The sequence below is a fragment of the Boleophthalmus pectinirostris genome, unplaced genomic scaffold, assembly GCF_026225935.1.
Source record: "Boleophthalmus pectinirostris isolate CB_2022bp ecotype Guang Dong unplaced genomic scaffold, ASM2622593v1 HiC_scaffold_10, whole genome shotgun sequence".
Classification (NCBI taxonomy): Eukaryota; Metazoa; Chordata; class Actinopteri; order Gobiiformes; family Gobiidae; genus Boleophthalmus; species Boleophthalmus pectinirostris.
In genome coordinates this window covers 34947471-34962290 of record NW_026570971.1, presented here as the reverse complement: position 1 = coordinate 34962290, position 14820 = coordinate 34947471, and the positions used below count along the sequence as shown (strand labels likewise).

The 14820-nt window shown below is 40.9% G+C and overlaps 1 protein-coding gene across 1 annotated transcript in view; it reads right to left on the bottom strand.

Moving 5' to 3' along the window:
• The window catches only part of grm1b (glutamate receptor, metabotropic 1b), a 44449-nt gene that overhangs the window by 14431 nt on the left and 15198 nt on the right, over positions 1–14820 (bottom strand). Inside the window, exons 6-8 of the mRNA XM_020937961.2 lie at positions 13634–13869; positions 8573–8819; positions 5342–5507 (exon numbers count right to left, since the gene is read on the bottom strand). Of these exons, the coding sequence (XP_020793620.2) occupies positions 5342–5507; positions 8573–8819; positions 13634–13869 (649 nt within the window). The remainder of the gene's footprint in view (positions 1–5341; positions 5508–8572; positions 8820–13633; positions 13870–14820) is intronic.

The following is a 14820-nucleotide window of genomic DNA, read 5'->3' as shown; positions in this document are numbered from 1 at the left end:
GACCACTCTGAAGGTACATTTCTTCCAAAACGTTTAGGTTATAGAGCATTATACACTGAAAAAAAAAGTCACTGGATATGGGTAAAAATAATATGGAAAGTGGCTGTGTGCAAGAAAACTTATGTTTAGACTTTGAAATGTCCCCTCTATGTATAATTATCTCAGAACACAAACGTCACTTTCTCAAGTGAATGAAGTGTGGTTAAATCATGCTGAGTACACATATTTATTTTATCGTATCTAATCATGAAAATGAACCTTATATTTATTATTATTTTGTTTTTTATGATTTAATTCAGTCTGCACAACTTCATCTAGGCTTATATGCAACATCAAATGTTCTTAAAGGTTTTAAATAAAAACAAGTACACAGGAGCGCTCTTTGGTTTTCCACACTTTTTTGTATTGTCTTAAATGAATCAAACAGCTCAGGTCCAGAGACACACGGTCTGTTTGGAGCTGGACACTATCAAGACTTATTCCACTCATGAAGCACTGGTGTGGGTCTGTAGAGACAAGAATAAGACATGATTACAATACGACGATCTGCTCTGTGCTGTACACACTTACATGTACTGATAGAACTTATTCCTCTGTAATAGAGTAATGGAACAGTTCAGAGCAGACTTTCCCAACATGCATTGGGTAACAGGTAGGGCAGTACAACATTGCCACACACACTGTAGACACAAGTGATGACACTTTTTCATTACAAAATATGTTGTAAAAAATCGACCTGTAGACCTGTAGATAACACTTAGTTTCATGCAAACAGCCCTTACACAAACTCTCATTTCAAATGCAAACACAAACGTGTTTACAATGACAAGGATGAAAAGTTTTCCCTCCAGATGAGCTCTCACGGTGCTCCAGGACGCACACTGCAGTGTCCTCTGCTTCTGGAATTGTCCTGTGTCCTGCTACATTGGAATTTTCCCTCACAATATTTTGGGGAATTCTCAAGGGAGGAGCTTCACCACAAATGAAACAAAATCATGTTTCCTCAGCCTGATCAAAACATGCAGGTCAAACATCAGCCACACTCAAGCGACTTTTGTAAGATTTATGTTTGACAGAGAATCTTAAAAAAGTCATGTTGTTGTAAAATTTGAGTTCCTTTGAGCTTGTGCAGAAATCCCATAGACAGTGTATAGAAATGGACAAGGCTAACGCACAAGCAACCACTTATCAAATAGGAAATTCGAGTGTGGCTCTTCAGGCTTCTACTGACCCTGGCTTCAACTGACTTACATGAGAATATTATGGCCCCTCTCTCTGTACCTGCAGCTTTGTTTGTGATAAGAAAACAACATTATAACTTTGATCAGATTTGTTTCTTTTTTTTTTGGAGCTATATATCGGTCCTCCATTTCAGTTAGTGTTTGTTTTGAGTCTGTTCTGCCTTCAGTCTCTTGGAGCACTGTTACCTCCTCAAGATGTTTATACTTCACATAATCCTTTTTCAAAATCATGTTGGTAACCTCCTGGAGCTCACGTCAACAGATAAACAAAGAGGATTATAATGTTTCCAAGGCTGTACATGTGCATAGGGTGAATTTAAAAATAAAATAAAAATTCAATATTGTGATTAATTGATGTAATACATTTTTTTTTAAATACATTTTTGCTAAAAAAAAAAAAAAAAAGCATGCATGCAGGTGATGTGCCTCTACAGAAATGTTACACAGTGCTGCTTTTAGAGAGAAAAAGACATAACATAACAGAGAAACACAAGAAACATAACAATATTTAGGGGGAGGGGAAATGTTTATTTCTTTTTTTAATCATTAGACTTGTTGCGTTGTGTCTCTGTGAGTCGGTGTGATCCTCGTTTGGTTTCGTGGGAGAAAAGGAGTCGCAGGTTTCATCTGAACAGTTTTTGAAATGGAAACACTTCAACTTCCATTCAGCGTTTTGACTCTTAAAATGAGCTCTGGATGGAAATGAAACATCTCAATTTCAAAAGTGTCCAGCGACCTTTGACCCCTCTCTACCACACGAGTGACTCTTAAAGGACACAGGGGGCGCTGTCTAACAGACCCTCTTCTTGGGCTTGTCCCACTGTGGAAAGAGCCGAGCCAGAACAGTTCTGGGCCGGTTCCTGAAGGCGCTGAGATGAAAGTTCAGATGTTTCATGGCGTCCTTCTGGAAGTCTGTGGGATCCGGTCCCAGAGCCATGACCAGGAGCTTGGAGGCAGAGCCGTATTCATGGATCAGGTCTCTGGCTCCAGCTTTGCCCAGCTTCTTGATGTTTTTGGGTTTGATGTGAACTTCAGCTGGGACAATAAACTGGTCCAGAGCCTTCTCCAGAATCTGCACTAAAGCATCGTGGTGGGACCTCATTTTGGAGGGCAGCTTTTGTAGCAGTTTTTGTCACCAGAGCGTGGATCACCAGGCTTTCCACTGAGCCCAGGGTCTGTGAGGCCTGAGGAGCTGCAGGGGGCTCTGGAGCTGAGGCTGGACTTTCTGGCTCCAACTTCTCACACTCTTCTTCTACTGTTATGTTCTCTGCTGTGTGGAACTGCACCTCCTCTGGGTTTGTCTCGTCTGCAGTTTGGAGGTGATTTTGGACCTCCATCAGTGTCTCTGTGTTCTCAGGGGTTTGGTCTTCTTGAATTTGTGTCTCACTTGGACTGAGGTCTTCCACAGAGCTGATGTCCAGCTGCTCTGGAGTCTGGTTATTTTCAGGAGTTGAACTGTTGTCAAACATACTGAGAATCTCCTCTTCCTCAGGACTTTGTTGTTCGAGTCCAGTTTCTCCTGGTGTTGGACTCTCTGCATCATCTGCAGTCTCTGCCTCCTCTGGTTTTTGATCCTCCTCTGGACTCTTGGAGTTGTCCAGACATTGGGTCTCCTTTGATACTTCCAGGATCTGAACCTGCATTGGACTCTCTGTATCCTCTGGAGTCTCTAGTGTCTCTGACTCCTTTTGATCCTGGGTCTCAGTTTGAGTTTCCACTGAACTTTTGTGGAACTCACCCAGAGTTTGGCGTTCCTCGGAGCAGTCACTTGAAACAGGCTCAGGGTTTATAAAAACCTGAGCCTCTTCGGCAGGTTCATGAGAGCTGTGTCTGTGGCTCTCTTCTGATGTCTCTTCTGACACATCATCACTGTCTGAGCTGTTCAGTGGCTGCTCCTCCTGATTGTCCTGAGCTGTGGTTTGTGGAATGTGGCTCTCCTCTTGGTTCTCCTGGTCTGGAGTTTCCTGTGGAGCCTCTGGACTCACGCTCACATCTGAAAGTGTCTCACAGCGTTCTCCTGACGTCTGTGTCTCTGTGTCTTCTGTGCTCACTGAAGCTGTTTGAAGGGACTGGCCCTCTGAATACTCCTCTGAAGTGAATTCCTCAGGTTTCTCCAGGGGAAGGTCCTTGTCTGGGACTTTAAAGCCCATCAAGAGGAGCAGTGAGGTGGACGCGTTCCTCTTGGCCTCCTTCTTTGTGTGTCCAGAGCCAGAGGCGGTGAACTGGTCCAGGGTCACCTCCATAGTGAACACCCAGCTGCTGTTCACCAGCTCCCCACTCACCAGGCGGTACTCAGCGACCTTCTGTCTGCGGATCATCTGCAGCTCAGACAGGCGCGTGGTGGGATCCTTCTCCAGACCGAAGTCCGGAGAGATGTGAGCAGGCAGAGCTCTGGTCTGCTCCTCCAGAGTGTTCTCTGGTTGAGGAGCAGGTTCAGCTGAGGTTTGAGGAGCAGGTTCAGCTGTGGGGTGAGGAGCAGGTGGGATCAGCTCCTCCTCTGGGACTGTGTATCCCATCATCTGGAGCAGAACTGCAGCCGCTCTCCTCCTGGCCTCCTTCTTGGAGCCCCCTTTGCCCACCGCAGTGTGCTGGTCCACGGACACCTCCATGGAGAAGGTCCAGTGGGTGTGGGTCACCGCGCCCTCCAGCAGGCGGTACTGGGCGGGCGGGTGTTTGCGGGCCATGAGCAGCTCGGACAGGCGAGTGCAGGGGTCTTTGTTCAGACCAAAGTCTGGATGGCAGTGGGGCGGGAGGTGGGCGTAGCTGTTGGTGTAGCTGTAGCCATAAGCGCCACTGTGGTTCCTCTGATACGTCTCCACTATGTTTGTCACCATGACACAGGCCCTGGTCTTCACCTCTCTCTTGTTGGGACCTTGCGTTTCTGCCCAGAAGGGCCCGACCGAAGCTCGGACGGTGAAGACGGGGCGGGGGTGAGGCGCCGTGGTGGACTCGATGAATTTGACGGGCAAACCCAGGCCCTGTGCCAGGCTGTACAGACGTTTGAAGGGGGGCATGGAGCCGTTGGTCGACATGAGGGAGATGTGTGCGGACATGGCGGTCGACAGAGTAAAGTGTTTGCTGAAGTGTCTCGTTCTGAGATGTGTCTTCTACAAAGGTTTGGTTCGAAGTGAAGAAATCTGAGCTGATCTCCCAACTTACACAAGACAAACTGTGATGTCACAAAGTCCAGTGATGTTCCACAGAATCTCCATGGAGACGGCAGATCTCCATGGAGACGGCAGATCTCCATGGAGATCCATGCAACATGCAACATTCCGGAATGCAACATTGGAAAAGAACACATTTTACTGCAAACAAATATTTAACTTGAAAACATATTAAATATACTGCATATATAAATGAAATATACAGTAATTACAATAAAAAAAAAATCAGTTTTGTTCACATAATGTTGTGTTGGGTGAGTGAATTTACATATCGCAGTCGTACCACCTGATCTTGTCTGATGTGTGAAGTTCAGCAGGGATGAGTCTGGCTCATCATTGTTCATTGTTGTTTGCTGTTATATTCCCATTATTTAGTTTTACTAAAACAAATAACAACGTCTTTCACTTTGACTTTCCTGAACAGAATGAATACAGACTTTCAGTCGTTGCTGTTTCATACACACATTTGCCTCATTTCTTCCTTTTAACTCTGCTCCAAACCAATGTTTCTTTTAGTGTACAAGTGTATAAATCAACATTTACACATTCAAACGTTTTGGAACAAATGTACCTCCATAGACCAACAACACCAGACTGGTGTTATTGTAATACAGTGAGTAATTTTACACAGTTTTCACAGAGCCTTAAAAAGGCTTGAAACATTATTTATCATGTAGTTAATGGTATGGGCACTGCAAAGTTATGTGACGTTATAATGGCTTACTCACATTTGTAGTAAAAAGTACTGTCTACGATGATTCAGGCCAATTCAGAAGGAAGCCAGGGGGCAACAAAATGATTTAAAATGATTTAAGAATGCTTTTGGTATTTGGTATTTTATTCATGATGTGAATAATGCAGGTTTGTCGAATGGTGCTGTTTCCTCTGTGTGTAATCGGAACAGTCTGATCTAAGTCTTATCCTGTGTGTTACCTTGATCTCTCCTCTGGAGCAGGGCTCACTGCACACAGACCGGACCTGCTCACTGCGGTTTATCACCGTGTCATCGTCCAGACTCAGAGCGCCCTCGTGCCACGACCCAATGTTTATGTAATCATACACCCCAGACTCCAGCTGCTGGAAGTTCATTATCTCATACCTACAACACAAGACGGGAAGGAAAGAGCACAATACATCAAAACAGGGACTAAAGCAGGACTAAAGCAGGACAAAACCAGAAGTAAACCAGGACTAAGCCAAGACTAAAGCTGGACAGGACCTAAAACAGGACATAACAGGGTACAGAAGACATATTTACTGACACACACCACATCAAAACAGAGACTAAACCTGAACTTCTAATTCTTAGTTAGTAAATGAAAAGTAATTAAGTGGAGTTTATTTAAATCACACTTTTCACAAGCCACACACTACATGAAGAAAAATCAAGGATAAAACACCACAAGTCATATAAAAAGTCTGAATAATGCATAAAGGAGCATCTGTTTTAGAAATTACAGTCAGTGCTGGTGTAGTCTTTAGTATTTTCTCTTTCAGCTGTTATTGGTATTCCTCTCTGATAAAAGGCTTAAAAACAAACTGTCATCTGTGAAGGTCAAAACAGGAAGTACAGAAATCCGCCTGGAATTTTTATTTATATTGAACAAAATCCAGAAACCACAGAACTGACACAGAATATTAATGTCACTTTTCTAGTTCATTCTTTTACAGTGATGGGAGGGAAAGAGATGAGCTCACCGATCAAAGTGTCTGGTTTAAAACTGTCAAAATGGGGTTTGGTGGCAGCTGTGACATTCTAGTTTTTAAAATGTATTATGTTTCTGTACCATAATATAGAACTAAACCTGTCTATCTTACATTTATCCAACTTATTCAGCCCTGCCCTGCCCACTTTTGTCTCTAAATACTCCAAAACAGCATTTTTTGTGGCTTTATTGTCCACATTTAATGTATTTGCTGTCAAGATCAGCATTGTTGATTAAGGCGTCCACGTTAGCTTCCGGAATAAGGTGGATTCAGTGATGGATGTTTTTATTGTTCAAAAAGATGCCATTACCAAAATGTTATTTCAGTTTCGATACTAAAGAATAGACTCAACACTCAAAACTGATTCTGACACCACAATGACAGAGAATAGAATGTGATTTTTAACATTAAATAATAGTGCCGTATTTTTTGGACTATAAATCTCACTTTTTTCATGGTTTGTGTGTTTCCTGTGACTTATATTCCGATGTGACTTATATATTAAAATGTTGACACTGAAGCGTGGAGAGGTTCTAGTTTTGTGTGTGAGTGTCTCCTGCAGAAAGAGCCTCTGTTCTGTCTGTATCATGTCAGTCGATCGCACCATTACTTCTGCACCACTGAACATTTAACATTTAAACAAACTTATAAAGACAGACTGAGAAGACTGAACACAAATGCCCCCAAAAACAAAATCTGATTTTGCAGATTACAAACTGCAAGTCGTGAAATCTGCAGCTGAAAACAATAATCGAGCAGCAGAAAGAAAGTTTGGAGTGAGAGAGAAACTTGTGACATCGGGAAGATGCACCATGAAACTTTCCTGAAGTCACTGGATGATGGACAAAGCCTGGACTTCAGTGACACTGAAACCATCCTGTCGGGATTCAGAAAGACCTGAATAATTCTAACTGGAACTGATGCTGAGTCTGACGACAGCGACACAGAAGAGGAAGCGGCGCTCTGTTTACCTCCAGAGGTCGAGGCAGAGTTGTTCAGTGACACCGAGGAGAATGAAGAATTGAATGGATTTAGTGATTTGGAGTGAGATGGAGAGTTTGTTAAACTTGTTCTGTTCTGTTGTTTATGTTATAGTTTATCTGAAGAACTGTTCATATGTGACGTTAACAGTCTGTTGTTCTCTCTTTTATTGTTATTAATACAAGGGTTGCGACTTATACTCCAAAGTGACTAGTCCGAAAAATAAGGTGTTTTCTTTTATATCATCTTACATTCTATACTAGTCTATGTGCTTATACTTGTTCTGATACAGCTCAAAATCAAGATTCTAAAGACATTCAGAAGAGGTCATTATTTAGAATAAAAACCTGCTCAAATGAGTCTCTAGTTTTGATAATAGTATTAGTATTGATCAGTGTCAGTATCTTATTTTCGACAACCCTAATGTCGTGCTGTGGAAATTTATGGCAAAGTATCTCTAAGGACATAAAAAGTTGGCATTCCCTAATCCAGAAAAGTTACAGAATGCATCTTTAAAGGTGTTGAAACTGATTTATTTTTTTCTAAAAATGTGAGAAACAGAACTAGTTTACAGTGGTCCAAGGTTCTTCCTCACTTACCTTATGCATTCTGAGCATTCTAATTATTCACCAGGATGAGTTTATAAGAGCTTTTCAAAACTTTAAGAGACAGTCTGCATACTAACCAATACTTCCTGCTTATCAGACAATAAAATGCAAACAGCACACAGGGAATTCAATCTGACCCCAAGAGCTGCTTATACAATATATCTGCACAGGGGCAAGATGCATTTTCCTCAGATAAGATGGGGGGGAAAAAATCACATACGAGTGTTTAATTTCACAGCCCTAGTTACATGTGAGATACTGTAACATTGTGTAACTTCTGGTGGAGGGTCCATCAAATGCTTTTCTCCATGGAAATGTTGTTGCTTTGTCTGGAGGTCAGATCTGTGGAGAGGCAACCCCACTCACAGTCACAAAGCCTGTTTTTTTAGGTATTTTTGTGCCAAAGATGTTCATTTTGTCTTCTTATGTACTTTAACTTCTTGGGTTCTTTTCAAAGACAATACAGTAAAGTGTATTTACCTCATTGACATGTTTCGACTTCTGCTGCAAGCATCTTCAGAACTGTCACCGGTGTTGGTGGTGACGTGTCGTATATGAGCTGTTGTTACTTCCTGTAGGTGTGGTCAGCCTGAGCGACCTGCCAGGTCCATCAGCTTGCAGCTAGCAGCCGAACCATGTCAACAAGGTAAATGCACTTTACTGTATTGTCTTTGAAAAAAACCCAAGAAGTTAAAGGTATTTTTGAGCTATAAAATGACTTGTAATTGATTATATGTAGGGTAGAGCTGTTTAAAGTCAGACAGTGGAACATTCCAGGCAGAGCAATGACATCTCCAAAGACACAAGCAGGTGACAAACCCCCAACCAAAAAGTGACATGGTGCACCTTTACTGATGAGTTGTTTTACCTTCCTGGAGTGTCCCCGTTATCGTCAAACCACACGTCTTCTCCGGACACGCCCCTGAAGGAGGTGCGGAGGAGGAAGTCCAGGAGGAGGCTGCCGTCCACGGGCTCCATGGCCTGGCACAGCCCCCTCTGGCCCGGGCACAGCTCCTCGTGCATGTCCTGCAGACCGTGGGCCATGGCGTAGATGGCGTTTATCACGAAGCCCATTTTACTGTCCTGAACGTAGTTATCCACCAGACTCTCATACCCTGTGCACAGAGGAGACGGGGCCAGGTTAGAGGGACAGTTTGTGAAATGGTTGTATTTTGAGTGATTCATGCATGTTTGAGTAACTCTATATTGTCCTGCATTTGAGATTTGAATGTTTAGAAAAAAGTCTGCTTTCAAATACCCCCAATCTCCGCTCACTGCTCTATTCTTTTATACCTTTCCATGCAGTTTTCTTTTTTAACTACTATAAAAACATGTAAATCTGATGCTTACTACTATAAAATGCAACTCTGAAGTGGTGGGGCCACTCACATGAAAATACACTTTTTTTTAACAATTGTAAATAAGTGCAGGGACGTGGGCGGGGATAGGGGGTAAGTGAGTCATTTTCTGATTAGCCTACCTAAAGTTCAAATGAAGGACAACACCTGATTACTCAAACATGCATGAATCTATCAAAATACAACTGTGAGTGTGCTAATGATTTGGAAATCATGATAACATGCTCATAGACGAGGAATTTGCATGTCTCCTGAAAAACACGCTTTCTTAACTTTACTGAAACTGCATTTTTTAAAAAAAAGGAGAGCGGAACACATTTGCCCAGAGCTCAACAGTCTTAAGTTAGTCAGTGTTTTGACTAATAAAATAAATGAGAGGAGCCTCTGTTTTACCTTCACCTGAAATAGCTGCAGCCTGTTTAATATTTGATGTGGTTTAAGTGCACTGTGGTGTAGTCGCTGATAAACCCATAATTTTATCACATAATAGAAGAGTAAAGATATTGTCAGGTCTTTCCAGGTGATTTTCAGGTTTAAAAAAACTAATGATGAGACTCTAAAGCAGTGAGCACCAACCTAAGGGTCACTTCAGCTCACAGCAAACCCTCACAAATGAAATAAAAAAGTTTCTAAAATAAAAACATTATTATAAACGCTTTTAAACTTCCACATTTGATTCATTAAAAGGTTCAGTGTTATGTACGGTAACTTTTCTGGTAAGGGGTCCGCCACCAGACTGTAATGAGATGGGGCTGTAATGTTCCACTGATTTATCTATACAGGTCAGAGCTGTGGAGAAGCAAGCCCCCTCACAGTAAATGTTTTTCAAGGTATTTCTGAGAAAAAACACCCCCCACTAGAAAAGTTACATGAATTAAACTTGAATTGTACAACCAGGACTTAAGCAGGATTTAAACCAGGTCTAAACTGGGACTGAATCAGGACCAAACAAACGCTAATTAAAGACTGAATGTTTAAAATGTGTCTATGGCAGATACCTGAATATGTGATTTAAATACATGGCTGTGGATTAAAACAAAACTTAACCAGGTCTAAAATGGACTGAAGCAGGTCTAAACCAAACCAGATCTGTCCTGATAACTCTATAAAATATGTGGCTTCATGCAGGTTAATGCTGATCTTTTATTATCCTCTCACTTAAATGTTATTGGGCTGTTTTTAACTGTAGAGAATTTGAACTCTGTTAAGGTCAAAAACATTTAGGAAACACCCCAATAGCTTCATATATTAGACGTTGACTGATATTAAATTTGAAAAGAAATATAAAATCACTCTTAAGGCCACTTGAATAGATGAACTTTGAAAGGACAGAAACAAATCTTGAGGGCAGCCTGGACAATGGTGGAGGTGAAGAGAAGATGGAGAAGCTGAGGAGGCTGATGGTTCTGCTGCTGTGGAAGAGTTGTAGCTGAAATGGCCAGAGGAAAAAGGGGAGAGAGAGTGTATTTACAGTATATAAATGCCTTGAGATTTGATTGGTTCAGAAGTAAAGGTAGGAGGTTGTGATTAGGTGACAGGAGGGAGAACTTACATGAAAATTACTTACATGAGTTAATTTCGGGTAAGAATATCAACAAAATATATATATATATTGAGAGAGAGAGATTAATATCAGTCAACTTCTACTTATATTACCAAAGTGAGGAGTGCTATTGTTTCATTTAAGAGAAGCCACTCACCGTTCCGGAGTTCTATCATAAAACAAAAATATAAAAATAAAAAAATATTAATCAAAATTGACTCATAATTAAATAATGTGTAATTTTTGACTTAAGAACTACAGAAATAATAGGAGCATGCTTATAATATAATGGTAGAGCTGCCAACTAGAAAGAAACTTGGAAGTAAATATTATATTTTTGAAGTTTTTTCATGCAAAAATATAACTAAGCCTGTCATAATAATGTTAATTACTGGTGGAATGCCAGAAAAGTATTATTTGGGTAACACTCAAGTCTGGGGGCCACATATAAATCGTTAACTAAGAGGTAATTAAAAAGCCCATCTCATGCAAAATAACTCTTTTCACATTGTATCTTCTACACATAAACAAGCACAATTTGGGTTTTGGAACATCCATTACACAATAGTTCTGAAATCTTACTGATTTCTTGGAGACAGTCACAGACCAGGAACTATGAAAGGCCGACTATTGCTCCTCCCCCCGCCCGCCCTGAGAAAGCACAGGCTCCGCCCTCCAAACGTGACGTAGGCAACGAGTGAGCCGCCCTTCCTCCGCCATCTCAGGGAGGGAGGGGGAGACAGAAGCAGAATTGGGCAAACTTGAATCCTATAATAATGTTTGATCAAATGAGGTGGTCATAATCTGTACAGGCGACACTAAACATCAGAGGTCGTAATGACTCAGGTGTAATCGCCATTTTGTTCTCGTGCAGAAACATTGGAGACGACTCACTAGAATAAAATGATGGCCTAAGTCTGTTGTTAGTATCAATGTAATATCGTAGGACGACGTAATGTTTGTCAAACTAAAACAGGTAGAACAAGGGAGATGACATGCAGATTGAAATGATATGTGGGATAATCTTCAAAAATAAACACTACAGTTTGCTTTTAGTTCTCTTCAGCGGTTTACTAGCAGTAACCTTACAGATCTAGGATCACCATCACTGGACAGCGGTATCGTGGGAACAGCATCCTTTTCCAAAGTTTCGCTTCTGCTTCGTTCTAAGTCCAGTTTTAAAATAGCCGTAGTTCTTGAAGCATCTTTGGTGAAGTATCGCTCACAAACAAAAATATTCTTGAAGACCTTTTTGTCTGTGTTCCCAGAAATAAACTCCAGTCACTTAACACGCCTTGCTTCTTCTGTCGACATGACAAATAATTTCGACCTGCCATCGCAGCCAAATACGCACTTTCTTCATGAGGACATGGTTACAAAAAGCATGTTTGAAGTGAAACATAAAGATAAGCAACACAGAACAGCAGACCTGTACGGTGCAGACAGGACAGTGTGTGAGTGGGTGGAGGCGGGGTGGAGGGGTGGAGGTGGGGGAGGGGGGCGGGTGCAAAGTTCTTTCTGCTACATCAAACGTGTCATAGGTGTATCTGCCGCGTCATCGTTGTAGCAGCTTTAGTTCGTTGTCACGTGGGAGGATGGCAGAAATATGCTGCAAGCTGTTAAAAAAAAAAAAGCCAAATCAATCTAAAAAGCACTTGGGCGACAATTACAAGGCCCACACATCACTCTTAGAAGGTAGAAAACTGTGAAAAGTTAGATTTTGCATGAGATGGGCCCTTTAAGAGATAATTATAATAAAAAGGAAGCAATTAATAAGTGGTCCCTAAATTAAGATGCACTATGTCATTTTTCTGGTGGTGGGTCCTTCCACCTTGTCTCCATGGAGATGTTATTGCTTTACCAAGAATGTACCACAGTGAGGCATTACATTTACCTTTCCCCACAGAGACAGTCACCAGAAAAGTTACTTAGGACACCTTTAAGTGTTGTTTAAAAAAAAAAAAAGAAAGAAAGAAAAATAAACTAATTATGCAAAAAAAAGAAGAAAAAAAAAGAAAAGAAATCCAAACATGCGTGTTGCTAAAATGAATGTATGTATTTATCTCCTTGGTGAGTATAAGAAGTCTTTATTTACCGAGTTTAGGGTCCACTGTTGGTCCAGAGTCAGAAATGGACAATATGAGACAAATGTTACTTCTCTGAGGATGAGCTCGGCCTGTGGCGTCTCATTCAAAATTTAACTGGAGCTGCTCCACTTTTAGGAGCGTTTGGGACCTGCCCTGGGCTCTGTCACAGACTCCGGTTAGAGGAAGACTCACTCCTAAAACTATGTCTTTATTTCTGATATTTCTGCAATATTTTACCATCTTACTATAATTCTGTTTTATATCCAGGGGCGTGGGGAACACTGAGGTTATGTAAGGACTGGAAACTTTCAGATTTAAAAAGAATGTGGAATTGAATAAAATGTTTTACTGTACTATTTTACATTTTTATGGATGTTTTAGAGGATTTCAACATCAATAGCATTAAAATAAGAAATTTAATTAATTGATTTATTTGGCTGCGTGCCTGTGTTACAGCGTGTCAGACAAAGTGTGGGGATATTTAAGACAAAGAAGGAACCACTGTTTTATCACATCACCACACCTACCTGTACTCATGATAAACTGTTAATCAAAGGATATAAATATAAAAAAAAACATAAAATCCACAACTGATAAGAGCAACATGGTCCAACATGCTAAGAATGAGGTTGACATCTGTATTTCTACCTCTGATGTCACAATCCTGGGAAACCTGGAAGTTATTTCTCAGACTGAGAGGGAGTGGATGTACTAAACAGGATTAATGAAGCAATAATTAATTAAGCTAAATACAACTTCAAGTAAATGTTATAACATGGTTAAAAGCTCAAGTAATATGTGGTAACATGTTTTCAGAGAAATGCACCAACATAAAAACATCTTTAAACATCAGTTTTATTCACTGCACACACAGGTCACACTGTTAAACCTCACATAGCTAATATTTGCACTCTTGTGTGAGATGAGGAGTGTGTGTGTACCTGAGCAGTTCCTCCTGTAGTGTGTATTCTCCAGAGGGTGTCCGGGCAGACGGCACTGGAACCGGTGCTGCCAGAACTCAGGGAACCAGGGGTTTCTGTGGTTTGAGCTCAGCTTCAGCTTCAGGAAATACTCATCGAAGGAGGAGACTTCTTCAGAATGAAGTTTCACTGTGATCCCACCTAAAGCTTCGAACTCATACCCCTCCACCACCTCCACACGGTCTGCCCAGCCGTCACTAAGGAGAGACAGAGGGTTTAAGGTTCACTCTGGTCCTGGTTTGGTTCAGTAAAGTAGGATTACTTGTTTAGTCATAATGTCGACCTGGTTTAGTACTGGTTTAGTCGTGATGTAGAGCTGCTTTCTTTTCTAATTCTGGTTTAGTCCTGGTCTTGTCCAGGTTTACTTCTGGATTTAGTCCTGGTTTAGTCCCAGTCTGGTCATGATGTAGTCCTGGTGTGGATAACTTGACTTTAAGTTAAGATCAGATCTGCACTAAACTGAGGGCGCATCCAAGTTTCAAAGACAGTACTCGCCGTTAAAGCCACAGTATGTAACATTTTTCCATAAAATTGACTAAAACAAAAGTTATTTTTCATTTTGTCTGTATTTATTGCACTGAGAACCTGACTCTTATTTGGCCTTGCTTTTATCCAAAGAAATGTTGTAACGTTCTATTACTGTAAATCATGTAGGTCACATGTTACTTATTGTCCCTATAAGAAATAATGAACCATCCTTCAGTTTTTGCCAAATCAATCATTCCTCTGTCACGAGATGGAACATGTTTACCAGATATCAAAATATCACTGTCACTATCACTGTCACTAAATATGGCTCAAATGTTGGCTCAGTGCTCCCAGTTAAAATGTCTCTACATAATTATAAGCATTTGAAGAGTGAAGAGAAAATCCAGGTCAAACTAATGGACATATATTTTTAGGGATACATGGATATTTCTGTACCACTCATGATGTGGATTTGGTTCAGTATTTGGGCAATGCAAACCTCTATAATCCATTTTGTTAGTTTATCTTGTGGCACAGAAATGGCAAAAAAAAAAAAAAAATGACAGTAATATGACTGTACCCCAAATCAAATCAAACTTTATTTATAAAGCACTTTTTATACAAAATGTAACACAAAGTGCTTTACAGTGATTAAAAACAATCCCACATTTCCATCCACC